The sequence below is a fragment of the Agelaius tricolor genome, unplaced genomic scaffold (assembly GCF_023055355.1).
Source record: "Agelaius tricolor isolate 1412-34295 unplaced genomic scaffold, bAgeTri1.0.p SCAF_5, whole genome shotgun sequence".
NCBI classification, from domain to species: domain Eukaryota; kingdom Metazoa; phylum Chordata; class Aves; order Passeriformes; family Icteridae; genus Agelaius; species Agelaius tricolor.
This window is the reverse complement of record NW_027269265.1, coordinates 481,572-504,174: the sequence shown is the minus strand read 5'-3', so window position 1 is coordinate 504,174 and position 22,603 is coordinate 481,572. Positions and strand designations below refer to the sequence as shown.

At 54.0% G+C, this 22,603-nt stretch overlaps 1 protein-coding gene across 1 annotated transcript in view; it reads right to left on the bottom strand.

Annotated features, from left to right (window-relative positions):
* LOC139589550 (uncharacterized) overlaps positions 1 to 19,368 on the bottom strand; it is a 130,855-nt gene extending 111,487 nt beyond the window's left edge. The window contains exon 1 of the mRNA XM_071425987.1: positions 19,294 to 19,368. Coding sequence (XP_071282088.1) covers positions 19,294 to 19,368 — 75 coding nt within the window. The remainder of the gene's footprint in view (positions 1 to 19,293) is intronic.
* Between the last annotated feature and the right edge of the window lie 3,235 nt (positions 19,369 to 22,603).

Genomic DNA, 22,603 nt, shown 5'->3' with positions numbered 1-22,603 from the left:
CCTCTCATAGCTGGAGAATCTGGCCACCTTCCAGAAAGCTGGGGAAGGCATAACACAGATCAGTGCTTTAAAGCAGCAGACCCAGCTTCTCTCTCGTTCTACAGGGAAACAGAATTGTTGTGGCTCTGAGGCTGGGGGTGGTGCTGCTCCAGGCCTGGTGAGCTCAGAGCAGGCTGGAGCACAGCCTCAGCTCTGATCTGGAGGTGCTCAGAGGGTTTGGGTGGCAGCCAAGGGACCCTGTCCCCCAGCACTGGCAGCTGCTGCTGGCCCCTGCCCTGTTCAACAGGGACGTGTCCCAGGACACAGATTGTGGGAATCCATAAATCAGAGGGGTTGGGAACACTGCAAAAGGCCTCAGAGACAGCAGAACTGGGATTGGAGTGAGCAGATTGGTCAGCAGAAAAATTATCTAAAATGTAGAAAAGGACAAATAGAGCAATGGTCTGTGTATTAATGCTTGTCTAGAATAACTCCCTAAGCTGCAGAAAAGTTTATCCACTGAGATATTAGGGAGTTCTAAGCTTCATAATGGAGCTGTGTGCATTGTGTTTGAAGGCTCACAAGCAGGTATTGGATTTGAAATAAGCAGGCATTGTTTAACCAAAGGTACCTGTGCTTACAGTGGTTGGATGGAGCTACTGTCAATGTGCTTTTGCTTTGTGGGATTGGTCACAAAACTCATCAAGTGAGTTGTGACATTGAGTTCTTGGTCTGCTGCTGGGCTGTGAGCTGCTGGCATCTTCCCATTGTCATAGCCATGGAATGAGGCTGCTGCTGGAAAATCAAACAGCTCCAGGCCTGTTCCCAGCAGCCCCGTCCTGTTTGTGGTTTGTACAGACACCCCTGCCTGGTGGCAACAGAGCAGGATTTCGGGCATGGAACCCCAGCAGTGCCTGGCAGCTCCTCCCAGAGCCTTTGGCAATTTCTGTCAGCCTTCTTTGAAGTGCTGTCTGCTCCTTTTTGATTTATTTTGATTTCTTTCTGGTGCCAGGTGCAGCCCAGCACTGGAGCTGAGGGCAGAGAGCTGGGATGGGGCCCTGGAGCAGATCCTGTGTGTGGGGACAGGAGAGAGGAGAGATACCTCTGCTCCCTGGGCCAGGGACAGCACCAGGGAAGGGCTGGAATCAGGGCAAGGTCCTTCCCCAGAGGTGCTGGCACTGCCCAGGCTGCCCAGGGAATGGGCACGGCCCCAAGGCTGCCAGAGCTCCACGGGGGTTTGGGCAGCGCTGCCAGGGATGCCCAGGCTGGGATTGTTGGGGGTCTGGGCAGGGATGGGGCTGGGATGATCCCTGTGGGTCCCAGCTGGGGACACTCTGAGATCCTCCCTGTGGCAAGGCACCACATCAGCACCTGCTCCCTCCTCCTCAGCCACAAACCTGGCTGCTGCCTTCCAGAGTTTGGCTTTCCTGATCCCCTCAGCAGGAGAGCTGGAGAGAAAGGCAGGTCCATGCAAGGGTTAAGGAGGATCCACGTCTGGAAGGGCAGATCGGTGCTCTGATGGTGGTGCCCCAGGAAACACAGATTTAAATTCATGACCCATGGTACAGCTTAGCAGGACCCTGCTGCACTCTCATGGTAAAGAAGTCCAGAGCATTATTTTTGCAGTTTAAAAGGAGGGACTACAAACAGCTGTGAAAAATCAGAATTCACAGAGGTGTTCAGCTGGTGGCTGTGAATCCCCAGCTCCACTGTGGATAAAATCAGAATTCAGAGGGGTTCAGCTGACAGCTGTGAATCCCCAGCTCCACTGCAGATGAGATCAGAACTCAGAGGTGCTCAGCTGACAGCCCCAGTTCCACTGCAGATGAGATCAGAGCTGTGCTCACAAGATCCACAGCCAGGCTGGGTGCTGCTCTGCCTCCCCCAGTGCCCAGCCCTCAGACACTGCCTGTGCCCTGCTCTCAGTGTTGCTGTCTCAGGGGCTCTTTCTTCTCCATGGGTAAAACTGCTGTGACATCTGAAAAAGAGTCCAGTTGCAATCTGTCAAAGTCTGTCAAAGTCTGTCAAAGAAGTTGCAATCTGTATTTTCAGAAGATTTAAAAATAAATATGTGATGATGGACTCATGGTTTGGGTTGGGAGGGACCTTAGAGCCCAGCCCATCCCATCCCATCCCATCCCATTGATCTCATCCCATGGATCCCATCCCATCCCATTATCCCATCCCATCCCATCCCATCCCATGTATCCCATCCTATTATCCCATCCCATCCCATCCATCTCATCCCATCCCATCCCATCCCATGTATCCCATCCTATTATCCCATCCCATCCCATCCCATCCCATGTATCCCATCCTATCCCATTACCCCATCCCATTATCCCATCCCATCCCATCAATCCCATAAATCCCATCCCATCCCATCCCACCCCACCCCATTGATCTCATCCCATGGATCCCATTATCCCATCCCATTATCCCATCCCACCCCACCCCACCCCATCCCATCCCATTGATCTCATCCCATGTATCCCATCCCATCCCATATATCCCATCCTATACCATTATCCCATCCCATTATCCCATCCCATCCCCTTATCCCATTATCCCATCCCATCCCATCCCATCCCATCAATCCCATCAATCCCATAAATCCCATCCCATTATCCCATCCCATCCCATCCCCTTATCCCATTATCCCATCCCATCCCATCCCATCCCATCTGTCCCATCAATCCCATAAATCCCATCCCATCCCATCAATCCCATCAATCCCATCCCATCCCATCCCATCCCATCCCATCAATCCCATCAATCCCATCCCAGGCTGCTCCCAGCCCACCCAGCCTGGCCTGGACCGTTCCCATCTCCAGGAGAAGAGGCCCTGGGAATGAAGAGGATTTTGTTCTGAGTAACCAAACCCTGTCTGTCCCAGTTGCATTTGCAGTACAAGACTGACATTTCCCAATGGCACAGGCCCTTGCACTGGCACAGTGAGTTCTCCTCTCTTTGCCATTCATCTCTGAGCTCTGGCAATAAAAACGAGCCCCAGGCCAGGGCCCCCACTGCCCTGGTGAGCTCCAGCCCTGGGAGCAGTCTGCAGCTCACCTCAGGGAAAGCCCCAGCAGCTGGGAGCTGCTTGGAGCAGATGCTTCCAGCTCCAGCTTCTTCTTGAAAACAAAAAATAATGGGTTGATCATAACTGAGACATTTTACCTCATTTTCACAAATCGTTTTTTTATAAGCAACCACTCCAGGAAATTCAGTGCATATATTTTACAGAAATAGCATGAGACACAGGGTTTCTAGAAATTCCCCTGTCCAAGAAAGGATAAATTTCTCTATTTTTACTGAGACAGGAGATCAAACCTCTCCTTTTGACACAAGAGATGCCAAGAGAAGCCATCCATGGTTTCTTTCAATTTTTCACACCCATTTCCTAGCAAAGGTGACTCAGCTCTTCATTGCTTCAGTGTTTTCAGAGAACACTCTGCAAACTCTCTCCTGGTGTCTCCTTTTGCCTCCATTGATTTTCCATTATTCGCTTCGTTCATTGCTATCTGAGGTCAGTCGTGAGATTTGCTTAAAAATTTATGTCACCCCACAGCTTTTGCTTCATTCTGGTTTGTGTCCAGTTCCATCTGCATTGTTGGAAGTGTTTCTTTTTTTCTGTTATTTTTGGGTTACAGTTTTTTTAATATTGTCTATTTTGTGTGTCTTCATTTACATCTCTGTCATTATTTTTCTGTCTTTGTTGTTTTTGTTGGGTTTTTTTCTTTTTTTTTTTTTCCCCTTCCTTTTTTCATAGAATCATCAAATCCCAGCCAGGTTCCTGGTGCCCTGTGCCCAGCAGGACAGGGGTGCCAGGACAGGGGTGCCAGTTCAGGGGTGCCAAGACAGGGGTACCAGGACGAGGGTGCCAGGACAGGGGTGCCGGTTCAGGGGTGCCAGAATGGAGGTGCCAGGATGGAGGTGCCAGGACAGGGGTGCCAGTTCAGGGGTGCCAAGATGGGGGTGCCAGTTCAGGGGTGCCAGGACAGGGGTGCCAGTTCAGGGGTGCCAAGATGGGGGTGCCAGTTCAGGGGTGCCAGGACAGGGGTGCCAGTTCAGGGGTGCCAGAGCAGTGCTGGGAGCTGGGCAGGGCATCTGCTCTGGGCACAGCTCTGGGCACCCCTGCTGTCAGTAATGGGAGCTCAAACCCTGCCATCACTTATTGGGATGTTGGGGGGTACAAGACAGATGATGGACTCTGGACCTGGTTAACAGATGAGATTTGACAACAGGATGCCTTGGCAAAAGCAAAGGGAACTTTGAAAATTAGACCTGGATTGCAAGAAGATTAAATCAAACGGGTTTACTGGAAAAAGAAAATCCCATTAAACTCTGCAAGCCAGAGATGTTGTTATTTGCATAAGTTTGTGTTTGTGAGTTTAACCCAATCACTGCAGTACACATTACTAGTCTGCCTGAAATAGGATAGAAGTGTTTGTACCCCAATAAAATGGGATCTGCTCACCCAGTGAGTGTCCCCATCTCTCCACGACGGACACCCCTAAACTCAGCAAGCCAGAGATGTTGTTATTGCATGTCTGTGTATGTGACTGTAACCCAATCATTGTAGATAGAACACATTCCCAGTGCCCTGCAACAGGACAGAAGCGTTTGTACCCCAGTAAAATGGGATCTGCTCACCCAGTCCGTGTCCCCATCTCTGCCTCCCTGCCAGTCCCTCACCCCCAGCAGTGCTGGGGCTGCTGCTGGAGCTGGGCTGGGTTTGTGCTCCCGCTCCTGCAGCTGCTGGTGGGTTTGGGATGAATCACCTCCTTCAGCAGGCCCAGAATAGCTCTGCAGCGATTAAACTCGGGCTGAACCTGGCTCCTTCCCTGTGCCCGTGGCAAGCTGAGCCACGGATGCCACACAGATCTGCATCCATGAGTTATTTTCATGTAAGGAAGAAAATAGAACCTTTGGGGTGGTTGCTATGCACGTGTGTTTGGAGACAGCAGCAGCTGACGTCGCTGAATGATGCCAAAATAATGCGGGGAGGAGGGGCAGGAGCCAATTAACGTTATTTAATGCCAGCTCCCAATTAACAGCACAATGGCTGCTGCTGACAGTGGGCACCTGGGGCACCTCTGCCACCTGGGGCACCTGGGGCACCTCTGGCACCTGGGGCACCTCTATCATCTGCTTCACCTCTGGCACCTCGGCAGCTGAGGCACCTCCAGCACCTGGAGCACCTGGACCATGGGCTCATTGCTGCAGGGTGGCACAGGGTGGCACAGGGTGTTCATGGCCATGGGTCACTGCTGCAGGGTGGCACAGGGTGGCACAGGGTGTTCATGGCCATGGCTCACTGCTGCAGGGTGGTGCAGGGTGGCACAGCCCCCATGGGCTCATGGCCTTGGGCAGGGTGGCACAGGGTGGCACAGGGTGGCACAGGGTGGCACAGGGGGCTTATGTCCATGGCTCACTGCTGCAGGGTGGCACAGCCCACATGGGCACATGGCCTTGGGCAGGGTGGCACAGGGTGGCACAGCCCCCATGGGCACATGGCCGTGGGCTCCCCAGGCCTTCAGGAGCAGAGCAGTAGAAGCAGAGCCCTCTGCTCCCCGCTCCCACTGAGCTCTGAGCCCTTCAGTGCTTCCCTGGGCTGGCAGCTGCTCCAGCTGGCATTTCACCTGCACTTGGCTGAAATGTCAAGGAGTCATTCACCTGTGGGTGGTGTGAGGGCTGGCAAAGAGCTCTGAGAGCTCTGCCAAACTCTTCCTGATTATTTCAGGGAGCAGTGATTTAGAACACCCAAGAAAAAGGGGAAAATTGAGATTTTATGAAAAAATAAAACATGCAGAATGGAGGATCGTTATGGATACAATCAGGGTCTGATTCTGAAGAAAACTCGAGTGGTTTTGCAGTTGGGTAGAGGATTGTAGCCTGGAATAGCAGCCAGGCTTCTCTCCTGGCCCTGCCAAGCTGTGCATCCTCACCTGGGCAGGCTCAGGTGGGCAATAATCACATCAGAAGCACCGACAAACACCTCAGCCCCTGCCAGCAGCCTCTGCCATAGCTGGAAAGGGGAACTGAGCCTGCACTGAGCCTGCCTGGAGCAATGGCCCTCAGAGACAGAGGGGGCTCTGGGGGCTTCAATCCACCCTCAGTGTGGGGCCTCTGCTCTGGAGCCAGGCTGGGAGAGCTGGGAATGTTCCCTGGAGAGGAGAAGGCTCCAGGGAGAGCTCAGAGCCCTGGCAGGGCCTGGAGGGACAGAAGAAGTTGCTGTTGGTGCCATCCAGGTTCAGGAATTGATCAAATCCCCACATTTTAGGGGGAAAAAAAGGGGTTATCCTGTGGGTTTAATTAAACCCACAGGCTGGGGTTTAATGAAACCCACAGGATTTAGGAGCTGTTCCACAGGAAAGAGCTGAACAGCAGGAAGGATGGGCACTGGGAGAGCTGGAAAGAAGAGAATTGGATCCAAGGATGAGGCAATTCCAGGAATTCTGGGCAGGAGTTACCTCCCAGGAGCCAAAATTGTTCAAAAATGCAGCTCTGCTAGGGAAACAGGATAATTGGGAATGTTCCCCTGGAAAAGGGAAGGATCCAGGGAGAGCTCAGAGCCCCTGGCAGGGCCTGAAGGGGCTCCAGGAGAGCTGGAGAGGGACTGGGGACAAGGGATGGAGGGACAGGAGCCAGGGAATGGCTCCCAGTGCCAGAGGGCAGGGATGGGTGGGAGATTGGGAATTGGGAATTCCTGGCTGGGCTGGAATTGCCAGAGCAGCTGTGGCTGCCCCTGGATCCCTGGCAGTGCCCAAGGCCAGGCTGGACACTGGGGCACCCTGGGACTGTGGGAGGTGTCTCAGGGGGTGGAACTGGTGGGATTTCAATGTTGCTTCCATCCCAAACCGTTCTGGGGCTCTGGGATGCTGTATCAGCACTGGACAGCTCCTGGAAGGAGGCTGAGCTGTGGCTCCGTGAGGTGGCACCAAAGCTCGGCTCGTTCCCACCTCCCCTGCCCCACCCGGTGCCCGGTGGGTGCCTCCAGCAGTAATTCCACCCTCCAGCACCTCTGTGCCTTCACTCAGGATGAGTTTTGCCAGTGACTCTCGGCCCCTGATAGAAGGGGATGCTCTTCTTCAGAGATCTCTATCAGTAGCTGCATAAACTCTGCTTTGCCCTAAGATCAGATTGGTTTCTTGGCCTGAACAGTTCAGTGCAGCAGCAGCTCGCCCAGCAAAGTGCAGACACTGCAGAACAGGGCCTGGATTTCATGGCTGCTCCGTGGCCTCTGACACCTCCCTCCCAGCACCACATTTCAATCCCTCCTGCCACGTCCCCTCCTCCTCTGGCTCTGTGTCACAGGGGAAATACTTGGTGGCTGTTTCCAGTTTTTGCATTTGCTCTGGGCTCTGCCCCACGGGCTGGGTCAGGCTCTGCCAGGTGCCCGTGTGCCCCCGAGGGGCTGCAGGGGAGGCCAAGAGCAGCACCCAGGGCTGGCAGTGCCACTCTCCTGGGCACACGGAGGGGGCAGCTCACAGGCAAGGACAGGGCCGAGGGATCTCCCCTTTCCAGAGCCTGAAGGGGCTCCAGGAGAGCCTGGACAGAGACTCTGGACAAGGGTCTGGAGCTGGGCTAGTGGAAGGTGTCCCTGCCCATGGGATGAACTGAAGGGCCCTTCCAATCCAAACCCTTCTGGGATCCTCTGGTTTGGCAGGGTGAGAAAGACCTGGCACCCATTGGAGGAGGAGCTGGTGGTTGACAAGAATATCCTGGCAGAGGAAGGAGGCCTTGAGGAAAGAAGAAGCTGAGGTGATTTGGCCACCTGGTTAGCACAGCAGGTGCTGTGTGTGTGCTTGCATGGCATGGGGAGAGATGGCAGCACAGGGCACAGCTGGGCACAGCTGGGTACAGCCAGGGCACACCCGGGCACAGCCAGGAACACCCAGGGCACAGACAGGGTGCACTCGGGGCACAGCCAGGGCACACCTGGGTACAGCCAGGGCACACCAAGGGTACAGCCAGGGCACACCTGGGCACAGCTAGGGCACAGCCAGGGCACACCTGGGCACAGACAGGGCACACCTGGGTACAGCCAGAGCACACCCAGGGCACAGCCAGGGCACAGCCAGGGCACACCTAGGCACAGTCAGGGCAGAGCCAGGGCGCACTCAGGGCACAGCCAGGGCACACCTGGGCACAGCCAGGGCACACCAACAGTACAGCCAGGGCACAGCCAGGGCACACCTGGGCACACCTGGGCACAGCCAGGGCACAGCCAGGGCGTACTCAGGGCACACTCAGGGCACGCCCAGGGAACACCTGGACACAGCCAGGGCGTGCTCAGGGCACACCCAGGCACACCCAGGGAACACCCAGGCACACCCAAGGGCACACCAAGGTGTGCCCTGGCTGCACCCAGGTGTGCCCTGGCTGTGCCCTGGTTGTGCTCTGTCTGTGCCCCAGGGGTGCTGCAGGGCCAGGGGGGTGCCAGGAGCCCCAGCACAGCCTCAGCACAGCCCCAGGGCTCAGCTCTGTCCCTGTCTGTGCCCCAGGGGTGCTGCAGGGCCAGGGGGGTGCCAGGAGCCCCAGCACAGCCCCAGGGCTCAGCTCTGTCCCTGTCTGGGCACTCACACCCCTGAATTCACGGCTGCTCTGCTCAGAGCAGACCCGAGTCAGCACTTTCTCCACCACACTGCACGGTAATTTTCCTTATCCTGCCTATATTTAACTTTCCCCCTTGGACTAGAATGTGGTTACAAAAAATTTCTGTCAGCTGGAAAGAAGGAACAATGCCTGGCTCAGCGCCTGTGCTCAGCAGTGAAGAGTCTGCAATTACAGACTAAAAAACACAACAACACAAAAAAAAGACCCAAAACACCAGTAACAAAAACAAAGCAAAAATATTTTTCCAATTTCTCTGAGAGTCTTCCTTGCAGTTGTTTTTTTCTGACAAGGATCAGCAATATAAGAGGGAAAGAGAGTTCAGAGTAGAGAGCAATAAAAGGAAAATATAGAAAATCAAAATCCTGAGGTCTATTTTGCCTGCCAGAACATCCACTGTCACCATATGATTGCAGAGGCAGCATCCCAGTGCTCTGAAGGAGGCTGGCTCTCACTGGGGCTGTCAAACCACCCCTCCCTCTCCAGTCCCTGTGCCAGACCGGCTGTGGGAGTGCCCTAAGCCTAACCCTAAGCCTAACCCTAACCCAACCCAAGGCTCCCACCAGCCTGGGTGCCAGCAGCAGTGCCACAGGGGTTTAGCAGGGTCTGATGGTGAGGGACACTCCATTGTTTACTGGGTTTTTGTTCCCTTCTGAGTTTCTCACGCACATCTCTGGTATTTCAGACCAAACCCTTGGCCAGTGCTACACTGGGTTTAGCCTCCCCTCTCAGAATCTGGCTGGATTGATTATTTATGTTTGGTAAAGGGAGGTTTAGATGCCATGAAATATTCATGCAGAGGGAAGCAGGAGCTGTTTAATGAGGCCCAGCTGGGGAGCCCAGGTCCCTCTGCAGGGAAGGAGGGCGGGCTGGGCTCGGTGAGCTCAGGGCTTGAGCCCTGTTAGCCAAAACCCACCAGCCTGATTGAACCAAGGGTGAAAGGGGAGCTCAACAGGACCAAGGCAGGGGATTCCTGTTGGGGAAGATGATTGCTGCTTTGAGAAAAGAGGAGTGAAAAGAGGACATCTGCAATGTAACAAAGCTTGTGACTCTAGAACTGGCTACTGGACATGGACACCAAAGTTTACTGGTGACAGCTAGCTATCTTTCTATGGTCACTGCTTTCTTCTCCTTCATGGTCTGATTCTTCTTCAGTTTAATAAAGCAGGAAATGAGCCAAAATTAAATAGCTTTCTGAAAGGTTCTGAAAGCAGACACCACTCGCATGCAGTTAGTCTGTGCCTAAGATGTGACTAACAGACCTCATTGTACATCCTGTAGTTGTGTCACCATGTGTTGTGAGAACTAAAATAAGAGAATCAGTGCTGACCATCACATCAAACAGCCCCAGCTTTCCAAACTGAAGAAGAAAGATAGAAAGATAGCTAGTTGTCACAAGTAAACTTTGGTATCCATGTCCAGTGGCCAGTTCTAGAGTCACAAGCTTTGTTATATTGCAGAGGTCCTCTTTTCACTCCTCTTTTCTCAAAGCAGCAATCATCTTCCCCAACAATTCCCAGCTGGATGGGCCATGCAATGGATTCACAGCTGGATGGGCATGCAATGGATTCCCAGCTGGATGGACATGCAGTGGATTCCCAGCTGGATGGACATGCAATGGATTCCCAGCTGGATGGACATGCAATGGATTCCCCCCTGGATGGACATGCAATGGTTTCCCCCCTGGCTGGGCCATGCAATGGTTTCCCAGCTGGATGGACATGCAATGGATTCCCAGCTGGATGGACATGCAATGGATTCCCAGCTGGATGGACATGCAATGGATTCCCCCCTGGATGGGCCATGCAATGGATTCCCAGCTGGATGGACATGCAATGGATTCCCAGCTGGATGGACATGCAATGGATTCCCCCCTGGATGGGCCATGCAATGGATTCCCAGCTGGATGGGCCATGTAGTGGATTCCCAGCTGGATGGACATGCAATGGATTCCCCCCTGGATGGGGCATGCAGTGGATTCCCAGCTGGATGGGCCATGTAGTGGATTCCCAGCTGGATGGACATGCAGTGGATTCACAGCTGGATGGACCATGGAATGGATTCCCAGCTGGATGGACATGCAGTGGATTCACAGCTGGATGGACATGCAGTGGATTCACAGCTGGATGGACATGCAGTGGATTCCCCCCTGGCTGCTCCACGCAGGCACAGCAGCTCACCAGAAGCAAACTGATCCCAGCTGAGGCTGCAGCCTGATCCCCACCCAGCACAGGGCCTGGCCAGTTGAGCTCCTGACATCTGTGAGCTCCTCACATCTGTGAGCTCCTGACATCTGTGAGCTCCTGACATCTTCACTCCTGTGAAACCAACCCCGAGGCCATGAGGCCAGAGCCTGCCAAAGGGAAAGGAGAGCACTTTAGTGATGTGCTTTTACTTAGCAAGGCGCTGCTCCAGTTAGAAATTCCATGACTGGGTGAGCAGGTATTTTAATTACAAAACACGATACCCATAATGAAGACACAAATGATTTTAGGTACCATTGTGCTGAGGATCCAGAGCAAACCAGCAGCTGGAGAGAGGGCAGAACAATCTCAGATTATCCCATGCCCAGCTCTGCTCAGCAATCAGAGCAGAACTGGACAGACCCATGAAACCAAAGTGTGCTGGGCTCTGCCAAGGGGAGGTGGCACAGCCCCTTCTCCGGGGAATGTTGTTGAGATGAGGATTAGTGGGATTCCTAGGAGGGATGGGCTTGTAAATTGGTCAAAGAAGCTGAGGTTCATGGTCAGGTTCAGGGGGTAGCGCTTGGAGAGATGGGTGGTTTGCTGGAGGGGGGATTTATTGATACAAATGACAGAAGTTTGGGTTGGATAACTAAAGAGAAAGTGAGTCATGAAGTGCCAGGCACTGCTCAGGGTCAGAGTGCTGGCAGTGATGGCACAGCCAGGCACTGGAAGAGCCCTGGCCAGCAGCTCTGCTGCTCCTGAAGCCATCTGAAATCCCTGGGGTGGGTGGCCCTGCTGTCCATCCCTGCCCTGGGGGTCTCCATGTTCCCCAAATTGTGTCCATCACGACTGCGGCACCACGGCAGAGGGGGTCAGGACACTTGGTCCCACGGGTTCCTTTGGCCTCAGAGCCTTTGCACCATGGCAGATGCTGCAGGTGCATCCTCCAGGCCACGCAGGCACGCTGCCCGCCCTGTGCCAGCCCTTGGCACCACGGGCTCCTTCCCTAGGTCAGCAAAGGGAACAAAAGGCCTTCAACGCCCAGCCCTTGGCTCTTCAGGGCCGCTTCAGGAAGAATTTCCCCATGGAAAGGGGGCTCAGGCCTTGGAACTGCCCAGGGAGGGTTGCAGTGCCCGTCCCTGGAGGTGGCACCTGGAGGTGGCACTGAGAGCTCTGGGATCCTGGGGTTCTGGGATTCCTCCTGGCCTTCAGCAGGACCATGGGCTGTGCCCAGGCCCATCCTGGGGCAGAGCTGTCCCTCAGGGACAGACAGACGTCCCTCAGGGACACACAGATGTCCCACAGGCCCATCCTGGGGCAGAGCTGTCCCTCAGGGACAGACAGACGTCCCTCAGGGACACACAGAGGTCCCACAGGCCCATCCTGGGGCAGAGCTGTCCCTCAGGGCTGCGCTGGCCCAGCCCAGTGAAACTCCTGCAGTGACACTGGGGGCACTCAGGTTCTTCCATCCTGCACAGGTTTTGTGCATGAAGCTGAGTTAAATCCCCACTCCAAGTTCTGTTATTAATTATAGCTGCAGCTCGGATCCCACTCATTAGCTGGATGAGCAATAACAGGCATGAGCCTCTATCTGTTGATAATATTCTCCAATGGGTCGGGGATGTGTCATTTGACACTGATAAACTAGGCAATATTATGAGCTGAATGTCTGAAATGCTACACAGATGGGGAATATATTAATTTAAGAAAATGTTATTAAGTGTTTAAGGAGTGTAATTATGAGCAGCCTTCTCGTTTGACACCTGTGTGCAGTCTTTCCTTGAGAGATAAAGACAGAGCAATGAGAACTGGAAACCAGCCTTCAAATCTCTCTGTTTTTTCCTCTTTTTAACTTCCTGCCAAATTAATTACTTTCAAGACACAACCAATATTGCAAAGAAGTTTTGACTGAAAACAATACCAGAGTGCAGCCCACAGAAATGTTCTTTTTACAACATTTATTTGGCAATACCAGACAATTTCTGAGGAACCCCAGCTTTGCAGCACGACAGGGACAAGTTGCCCACGAGGTGGTGGCACAGCCAGCCAGCAGCCTGGGGCTGTGCCAGGGCACCCTGCCAGCCCTGGTCAGCTGCAGAACACACTAGAACTGCTGGGACAGCAGGGAAAATTAATCTTACCACAGTGGAGACAGTTCAGAGTTAGGTGTTGAATTCCAAATGGGAGAAGAAAAGGCTCCAGGGAGAGCTCAGAGACCCTTCCAGTGCCTAAAGGGGCTCCAGGAGAGATGGAGCCTTTGGAAGAGGGCCTGGAGGGACAGGAGCCAGGGAATGGCTCCCAGTGCCAGAGGGCAGGGATGGATGGGAGATTGGGAATCAGGAATTGCTCCCTGGGAGGGTGGGCAGGCCCTGGCACAGGTGCCCAGAGCAGCTGGGGCTGCCCTGGATCCCTGGCAGTGCCCAGGGCCAGGTTGGACACTGGGGCTGGAGCAGCCTGGGACAGTGGGAGGTGTCCCTGCATTGGCAGGGGTGGGATGGGATGGGATGGGATGGGATGGGATGGGATGGGATGGGATGGGATGGGATGGGATGGGACGGGATGGGATGGGATGGGATGGGATGGGATGGGATGAAGGCCCCTAAAACCCGGACTATTTTGTGATTCCTGAAGTTCCTCACTGGATGGAGTGGGACAGGCATTCCCTGAGAGTGCTGTCACAATGGAAAATGACTGTGGGGTGGATCAGTCGTGGTGCCAGTGCCTGGATGGGCAGGGTGGGGTGCCTTGCACAGTCTGAAGGCTGGTACTGTGCCAGCAACGTGCCTGGGCAGTGCCCAGGGTATCTCCCATGTCTCTCCTGAAGGAAGCAGCTGCCTTGCACCGTCCCTGCTCCTCCTGGGGCTCCCACAGCACAGTACCAGCTGTGGGAAGAGCTGGAGCACTCACTGCAGACACCCAGTGCCCTCTCTGAAAACGAATCAACAAAGGTACCTGCAGCACTGCCCCATCTCCTCAGCCCCAAAATGATGGTTTGGCAGTGCTGAAGGCGCGGTGGCTGCCTGGCACAGCAGGATCCACACACAGGCACACGTGGGCCCTGAGGAGCTGCTGTGAGGCTGCACTGGGGTCTGCCCAGGGCTGCTGCTGTGCAGCAGAGTGAGAGTGCTGCAGGGACCTGGGCTGGGATGGAGGAACCCCAAAATGCACTCCAGGAGAGCTGCAGCAGAGTGAACCTGCAGCAGGGATCGAGGGACCCCAAAACGCATTCCAGGATAGCTGCTGGATGCTGGATGGTGAGCTCTCACTGCTGGGATGTCAGCATCCATTAAGCTAAAATGGGATCCTGGCCCTGCCAGGCTCCTGAGGAGCTCAAGAGCAGATTCATGTTCACAGCAAAGTCTTCTGTAAACAGGAAAAGCATTCTGTGGGAACTGGCAAGCAGGACATGTTCCCTGTAATGCTGCTGCACAAATCCGTGGAGGAATTTCATCTGGAATAATGTATGAATGTGCACAGGGGGGGAAAAATCAGAGGGAAACTGATGACAGCTGGGTAAAAAATGACAAGAGTGTGGATGGAGTGTTTTACAAGGGGTAGGAAAAAGTTTCTGCCTTGTTCAGCACAGAAGAAGTGGCTGACTTGGGGATGTGACTGACAGTTGTGAAGACACCAGGAGCAGTGACGAGCAGGAGGACAGAGCTGCTGGAACAAGGAGGGCAGCTGGGAGGAAAACCCCAAAGAGCCACAGGCACTGTCCCAGGGTGACGTTGTGGTGCTGTATCCCCATTCCTGTGCTCTGTCCATGCTGGATATCATGTTCTGTGCCTCCCAGACTGGCTCTGCAGAGCCAATGTTTTATTTTGGTTTTGCTCTCAGCCGCTCCCCACGGCTGGCGGGACACACAGACAGGGCAGTGCCTGGTGCTGCTTTTGCTTTTTGCTTGGCTTTTCCCTTTGCTCTTGCTTCTGCTTTGCTCCTGCTTTGCTCTTGCTCTTGCTCCTGCCCATTAGTTAGTTTAGCTGAGCAGCCCAAATTTTCCCTGGGCTGTTTCTCCTTTCCCTTTTTTGGGCCTACTCGAGCCTGCTCCGGGCTGGGGCCTGGCAAACACTGAGAGTTTGCCCCTTGTGGCTGCAGCAGCTGCCCCAGCACAGGAGGGACTGAGAACAGAGCGACCACCCCAGAGAGACTTTCTGAATTTGTCATCATTTCAGAGCGGTGACAGAGCGGTGTCACCTGGTATTGTTCATTCTGTGTGCTGGGGGTGCTGTGCCTGGTAAATAAACAGGTTCTTTCCACTTCTCTCCAAGGAATCCTTCCTGAACCTGTTGGGCACAGGGGCCATGTGGGTTTGCTTTCTGGAGGGGCCCCCTTTGGGAGGTTTTCTCCCAAATTTGCCCTAAACCAGGACAGACAACTGGGAGGGAAAACCCCAAAGAGCCATGGGCAGAGGGTGCTACTGCAGCTCCTTAGACACTCAGTGTTTGCACCCTCACCATGCCATGTTCTGCTGGCACGACCAGGGCTGCTTCACCTGAGGATGCACCCATGGTTCTCTGCCCAAATTCTCTTTCATTTATGAGAATCTGGGCTAAAATGGGTAGATTTTTGCAAGCTGTTTATAGCTTTCCACAGAAAAATCCTACCCTTAGCACATTCGTTTTCAGTGCAATGTTCTCTTCCATGTTAAGATTCATAAATATCAGTGTAACTTTCATAATGGAGCCTGTTGCCATCGTTAAAAATAAACTGTGAGTTTAAAAACAGAAAATAAATGTATATATTTAATAGCACCAAATTATCACTATAAATGTCCCTTATCACTTTATTAGCTCTTTTGGAGCCCTGTGTTTCCCTGCTCTGTTTCCTCAGCAGCGGGGGGAGGCTCAGTGTGTCCCTGCTGAGGTGAGCTGAGGCTCTGCCCTGCACATCCTTGCTGCAAGAGCCTCCAGTGTCCCTGGAATCCTCCTGCTGTGAAGGACACAGACCTTCAGCACTCGGTTGTCATTTGGTTGATTTTACACAGGAGGATCTCCCTGTGTTTGACAAACACCAACCCCCAGGTTCTCCTCCAGCGGGCAATTCCATTTACAGCACATCCAAAACCAGGGGAAATGGAGTTCAGGATTTCATTCCACTGTAACAGCTAAAATCTGAAATGTATTCAATTTGTTTACAGGCTTGAATTTGCAGTCAAGGATGCTGAGCCCTCTCGTTCTTTCCTTGTCCTTGGTGAATAATGATGGGCAAGTGGAGGGGGCACAAGGACATTTTAACCCTGGATTTTACAGCAGCTAGTGTTCAAACCAGGGGCCTCTTCTCTTCTTTCCTCCTTATTTGTGTTTCAAACCCATCCTCCATGAAACAAACCACAAAAGAGTCAACATTTCAGCCTTTCCCTCTCCCAGGTGTTAATGGAAAGCAGAAACACTTGGGATGTGCATTTCAATTGGAACAAGCGACACGATTTTTGTCAAGCTACTTCGTGTCAAGCACATAAATAAACATGTGCATAGGGAAAAGGTTCAATATTTCAACACTGTTTTCTTTTTGCAATCTTCAAGATGCGAGTCCAAAACATTTCTGTCAGGAAATTTGGGTGGGAGGATATTGGAAGGATGAAAAATGTGCATTTTCTGAAAAATGCGTCACAGTCAAAATTGCAGTGTTTCAACAAAACTGTCGTGTCACCCAGCAGCCCTCAGCTCCTTTGGGACCTGGGGAAGGCAATGCAAAGCAGAATCACTCCCAAAGTCGCTCTTGCCCACAGTGCCACAGCAGCCCCTGCCCAGCACGGATCTTTGGCTAGCGGTGGCTGCAGCTGGGAGCACTCACAGGGTGCAGAACCAGCAGCACCAGGAGCAGCCAAAGAGCCCAAAGCCAGGCTGTGACAGCAGCCCCACAGGGGCTTTAGGAGCTGCTCTGCTCCCGTCCTGCTCGCTCTCTGCAGAGCAATTCTTCACACAGACAGTCCCGGGGCCGGGCCGGCCGCTGCTTGTCCGCATCGATTTGTGTTCCCTCTCGAGGAACTGGGAGCTGAAATACCAATTCAAGCTGAATAAAACATGAAAAAGAAAATCTTTAAAAACTGCCACTGAAGCATGGGAATTTCTTTCCTTGCTGAATTATGCTGGCAGAGTAGCGAGAGGGCCGCGCTGGCTCCCAGCTTGCCCACGCACAGAGTCGCCCCGTGGGCAAACCCGCGGTGCCCGGCACTCACCAGGGTGTGGGGCAAGAGGGAGGGACACGGGCAGCACTGCTGGCTGCCCGGGCTGCCCACTGACCCCTTCCTGCCAGCCTGCACTGCCCAGGGCCCAGCAGGGCTCCCCAGGGCTTTACAGGGTACCCCAACAAGGGTGGGCACAGTGGGTGCTGCCAGGGTCCCTCTGCACCTGACACTGGGGTCCCTCTGCAGCCCAGCCCTCCAGGGCACTGCCAGGGGCCCCAGGGCACTGCCCACCAGGGCACTGCCAGGGTCTCTCTGCACCTGACACCTGCAGGGTCCCTCTGCAGCCCTGCCCACCAGGGCACTGCCAGGGTCTCTCTGCACCTGACATTGGGGTCCCTCTGCAGCCCAGCCCACCAGGGCACTGCCAGGGTCTCTCTGCACCTGACATTGGGGTCCCTCTGCAGCCCAGCCCTCCAGGGCACTGCCAGGGGCCCCAGGGCACTGCCATCAGGTTCCTCTGCAGCCCAGCCCGCCAGGACAGGGTGTGGGCTGCCCGACACACTCCTGCACACCCAGGATTTCTCATCTCACCGTGAGCAGCTGCTGGGCTGCACCACAAATTCTTGTCAGGACTGGGCAGAGCCACAGGGTCCCCCTGGGCCTCCTTTTCCCCAGGCTGAGCCCCTTCCCAGCTCCCTCAGCCGCTCCTCCCGTGCTCTCCTCTGCACACCCTTCCTGGGCACCTCTCGCACCCTCCAGAGCCTCCTGGGTGTGCTCTGGAGCAGCCCGGGCAGGGGTGAGGGGCTGGGCAGCCCCCAGAGCAGGCAGCACACAGTGTACACAAGGAGACAGAGCTAAAGGCAACAGCACTGAAATAAATGGCAGGCACAATTGCTCTACTTTATTAGATGCTGACAAGAGAACATAAATCCCTATCTGCAAAAATCGGTTATGTGCATTTGGACAACTGAATAAGGAGGTCTGAAATATTGTTCTATTTACTTTCACGGCACAGAACCAAGACACTCTTTGTTGCCTCATAAAATGCAGCACAGTGAAGTTAATACCTCTTTGCCAGCAGCTTTCTGCTCCCTCCAGCCAGGGACAGCCTCTGTTTGTGAGACGGCTCCATCAGGCCGGAACCCGCGAGGACCTCGGGTTTATGGATGCCTTCCCTTGATCCAGGGCTGAAATAAATGCAGATGATGTGTCTCAGGCACAGGGCTGCCCCACAGCAGGCACACCAGGGGCACAGCAGCCACCTCCCATCACTGCCCTGCTCTGCTCCTGCTCCTGCCCCAGGGCAGCACCGGGGGCTGCTGGAAAACGGAGGGGTTGGGGGCTGGACACTCCTGGGTGGGCACGGGGCAGAGGAGGCGCCATCCACAGGGGCTCAGGAGGGACACGGTCCACTCACATTTGTGGTTGTTCAGCCTGGAGCAAAGGAGGCTCAGGGGGCCCTTGTGGCTCTGCACAGCTCCTGCCAGGAGGGCACAGCCGGGGGGTCGGGCTCTGCTCCAGGGAACAGGGACAGGAGCAGAGGGAACGGCCTCAGGCTGGGCCAGGGCAGCTCAGGGTGGGCACAGCAGGAATTTCCCCATGGAAAGGGGGCTCAGGAACTGCCCAGGGAGGGTTGCAGTGCCCATCCCTGCAGGTGTCCCCTGGAGGTGGCACTGAGAGCTCTGGGCTGGGGACAGGGTGGGCATTGGGCACAGCTGGGAGTCCCTGGGCTGGGAGGGCTTTGCCAGCCTCAGGGATTCAGTGATTCTGTGGTTTTTGCCCTCCTGCACTGCTGGCCATTGCACCTTCACTACAGCACAGGATAAGTGGCTGAGGCTGCAGTGCTGTGTGCTCTGGATTTTGTCCTGCCTGTCTTTGTTTTTCAACCCAGTTATTCAACACAGTTATTTTTGGGAAGCCCTTGGGACAGATTCAGGCTGCAAATTCAACAGTAGAGTCACACAAACGTGTCCCACTTGTCTCAGCCAGGAGCCAGCGCCAAGGAGCCCTCGCGTGTAACTCAGAATCAATGATTTATTCAGCATAAGTGATTTATTTTATTCTGCTCCTTTAATAGCCAAAAGCAAAACTTTCTGTCTTCAGAGGTACTCATCTGAGTGGTGGGGTTGGTTTTTTTCAAATACAAATAATCCCAAAGTGTTGCTTGCTGACAACAGACAGGACACGCTGGGTAACGCTCCCTTCGTTCCACAGTGGGGCAGGCAATCAAAGGTGCCCAAATTTGTTTTCCAGGAGCTTCGTGCGAGGCAATATTCACTCACATTTCCTTGGTGTACAAGCATTAAATAGCAGGCACTTGGCAAATTAAAATATTTATGAAGATCCAGCTCTGAAATGGAAAGCAGGTATGTCTTTTTGCTGTACCTTCAGGAAAAAACTCAAGCTGCTCCAGACGTTGTGTGAGGAGTTGAGCTTCTGCTGGCAGCTCTGCCCCTCCATCCGGGCACAAAGCTCCTGTAGTTCTTACACTGAGTTTTGTAAACCTTCACTCATCAGTTTTCATTGATTCTTGTGGGCACAAAGCATAGCCAGCACTTCCCAACCCTCCAAATTGCTACCTCATTAGCAGCTCAGCATGTTGTGCCTTGTGCATACCAAATGAGGTGGTGTGCCTGTGCATCACACTTCCTTTCCATAAACTTCCACAGAAACGTTAAAAGCACAGTTATTCTTCTGGTTGCTTGCCTCCGTTGTTGTCTGTCCCCACTCGTTACAGTAGCTGGCTGATTAAAGGGTGCTCACATTCCTAATTTTTCCTTTCAGCTGGGTTCCAGCAGTGTCAGATCTTCAAGCACAACTGACAGACAGAGAGAGACCATGGAGGGTGGCAAAGACAGTCTGAGAGAAGAACCAAAGTAATGAAAGTTTCTCAATTCAGATGAAGCAGGAGCACTGCAGGGGTGAAACCCTTCAGCTCTGTTTTCAAGGCTTGGCAGCTGTGCAGGGGCTCAGGATCACACTTCAGGTCATGGTGCATGGTGGAGAAGGTACCCACGGCAGGAAATGACTAAACCCTGCTTTTTTGGGTTTATTATGATCCAGAACTCAGTCTGACCTCTTCCTAGACACGTTTTCTCAGTGAGGCGAGACTGGCACCTGGTTTTAGATAACAGCTTTTAGATCCAGCCAGGATGCAGTGTGGAGCAATGAGTGAGGGAGCAGGGCTGGGTGAATATGGGATTCTTTGGAGGGGGAACATTGGTGTCCAGCAGGCATTGACTGACCAGCAGTGAACCACTAACAACCCCACTCCTCCAGGCACAGCAATTTGCTACATTGCAGGAAAATCCTGCATTTCTCCCTGTGTGCCTCAGGGAAGCACAAACCCCTTTATTAAATGAAGAGAACCCATAAGTGCTAGTGGAAAAGAGCATTTATTTAGTGATGTGCAGAGCCCTGATGCACACAGCTCCAAGGGGAGCACCCACACCTCCTGGAGCCTCCCAAGGATCCCACCTTGCTGCAGACCCAGCACACCCTGCAGCTGGAACACAGCCCTGCAGCTGGAACACAACAAACCCTGCAGCTGGAACACAACACAGCCCTGCAGCTGGAACACAACAAACCCTGCAGCTGGAACACAGCCCTGCAGCTGGAACACAACACAGCCCTGCAGCTGGAACACAACACACCCTGCAGCTGGAACACAACACACCCTGCAGCTGGAACAGAGCCCTGCAGCTGAACAGAACACAACCCTACAGCTGGAACAGAACACAGCCCTGCAGCTGGAACACAGCCCTGCAGCTGGAACAAAACCCTGCAGCTGGAACAAAACCCTGCAGCTGGAACAGAACACAACCCTGCAGCTGGAACCCAGCCCTGCAGCTGGAGCACAACACAACCCTGCAGCTGGAACACAACACACCCTGCAGCTGGAACACAACACAGCCCTGCAGCTGGAACACAACACACCCTGCAGCTGGAACAGAGCCATGCAGCTGGAACAGAACCCTGCAGGTCAGGGCACCATGCTGAGGACACAGAGCCTCTCTGGAAGGTGCAGGGGGAAGTCCTAAAGTGGAAATGAACTGCTAGTGGAATATGAGCTGTCGGTAATGAACTGGCTCCCAGCTCTCCAGCTCCCATGAAAAGCTCATTTGCTTTCTGTAATTGGAAGTGTCATACTCAATAGCACCCTCTGAACCTTTTTTTTTAAAGAGAATCCACAATAATTTGTTGCAATACAGCCCCATTGATTCCTGTTTGGGGCTATAGATCAGGTAATTAGACATAATGAAAAGCAGAGGAGGGAGAAGGATGTAGAATTTCTGGAGCTATAGAGGGGTCATCACCTATTGCAGTGCTTCTATTGATTCTCCTCATTGTACGGAAACCTGGAACTCTTAAGAGCAGCAATAATGGCACTTCAAGTGCTCCAGTGTCTCTGAGAGCACCAGAAGGAAAACATTGCTGGGTGCCAGCTAGGCTGTGAGAGAGCAGAAGGATGAGCAGGCAGAAGCAGTGAGGAGGGACGAGAGGGATGCCACCCATCCAGGATGCCCTGCTGAGGGAGGGCTGAAGCACGGCAGCTGGGGGGCCCCTCAGAGCTGCCTTTTTCTCTGCCTTCCTGCTGGCATCAGAGGTTGACTCATTTCAGTCCCTTTTCAGACGGATTCTGCAGCTGCTCTCACGCTCAGGCTAAAGGAAGGCAGAGGACAGGAGGAGCAGCATCAGATCTCTGCCTCTTTCCCCCCATGGCCCCCCCATCCTGGTACATGGGAAGTGACCCAAGCATTGCCCTGGACCTGCTGACCCTCTTCATTCATCTCTGATGCCAGAGCCACAGAGCCTGGCAGCTGCTCACTTCCTTTGTGTACTGTATGCCTTCTCTGCTCCACAGGAAAGGGCTGGAATTCAGCTTTTTCACAGCCACTGCCACCCTACAGCCCTCCCTGCAGCAGGAGGAACAAAACTGAGGCAGTAACAGGGAGGAGTTCCACTGCCCCTCTCTGCCAGGAGCACTTTCAGCAGGGACACGAAGGATCCAGGAAGGGCAGGGATGGGCAGGAATGGGCAGGGATGGCAGGGATGGGCAGGAATGGGCAGGGATGGACAGGGATGGGCAGTGGGTGCAGGGATGGGCAGGGAAGGCAGGGATGGGCAGGAATCGGCAGGGATGGACAGGGATGGACAGGGATGGGCAGGAATGGGCAGGGATGGACAGGGATGGGCAGTGGGTGCAGGGATGGGCAGGGAAGGCAGGGATGGGCAGGAATCGGCAGGGATGGACAGGGATGGACAGGGATGGGCAGGGATGGGCAGGAATGGGCAGGAATGGGCAGGAATGGGCAGGGTGGCAGGCATGTCTTGACAGGGCAGTGACCTCTGAGGGAGCCCTGAATTGCCCTTTGGATACTTGTTCAGCCTCAGGGCTTAGAAACCCCTTTCTCTAAAAAGCGTTAGGAAAAACTTCCTCTGAGGCAAGGTTTTCCTCACTTGATTCCTGAGCATTTCACCACGTTGCTGTGCTGTGTGTGCCCAGCTCTCCTCATGCTTTTATCAAACCCTGCATAGGGCTCTTGGCTGCAGTGAAACCTCTTCTGCTGGAGACACCGTGCAGCTGCTGGCCATGCCCCGTGAGGGCAGGCCCTGCAGGCAGAGCTGCAGCTCTGCAGGAAGGAGATGGCACAATGGGAACATGCTGGGTGCCTGCATGGCTGGTCCAGCCTCT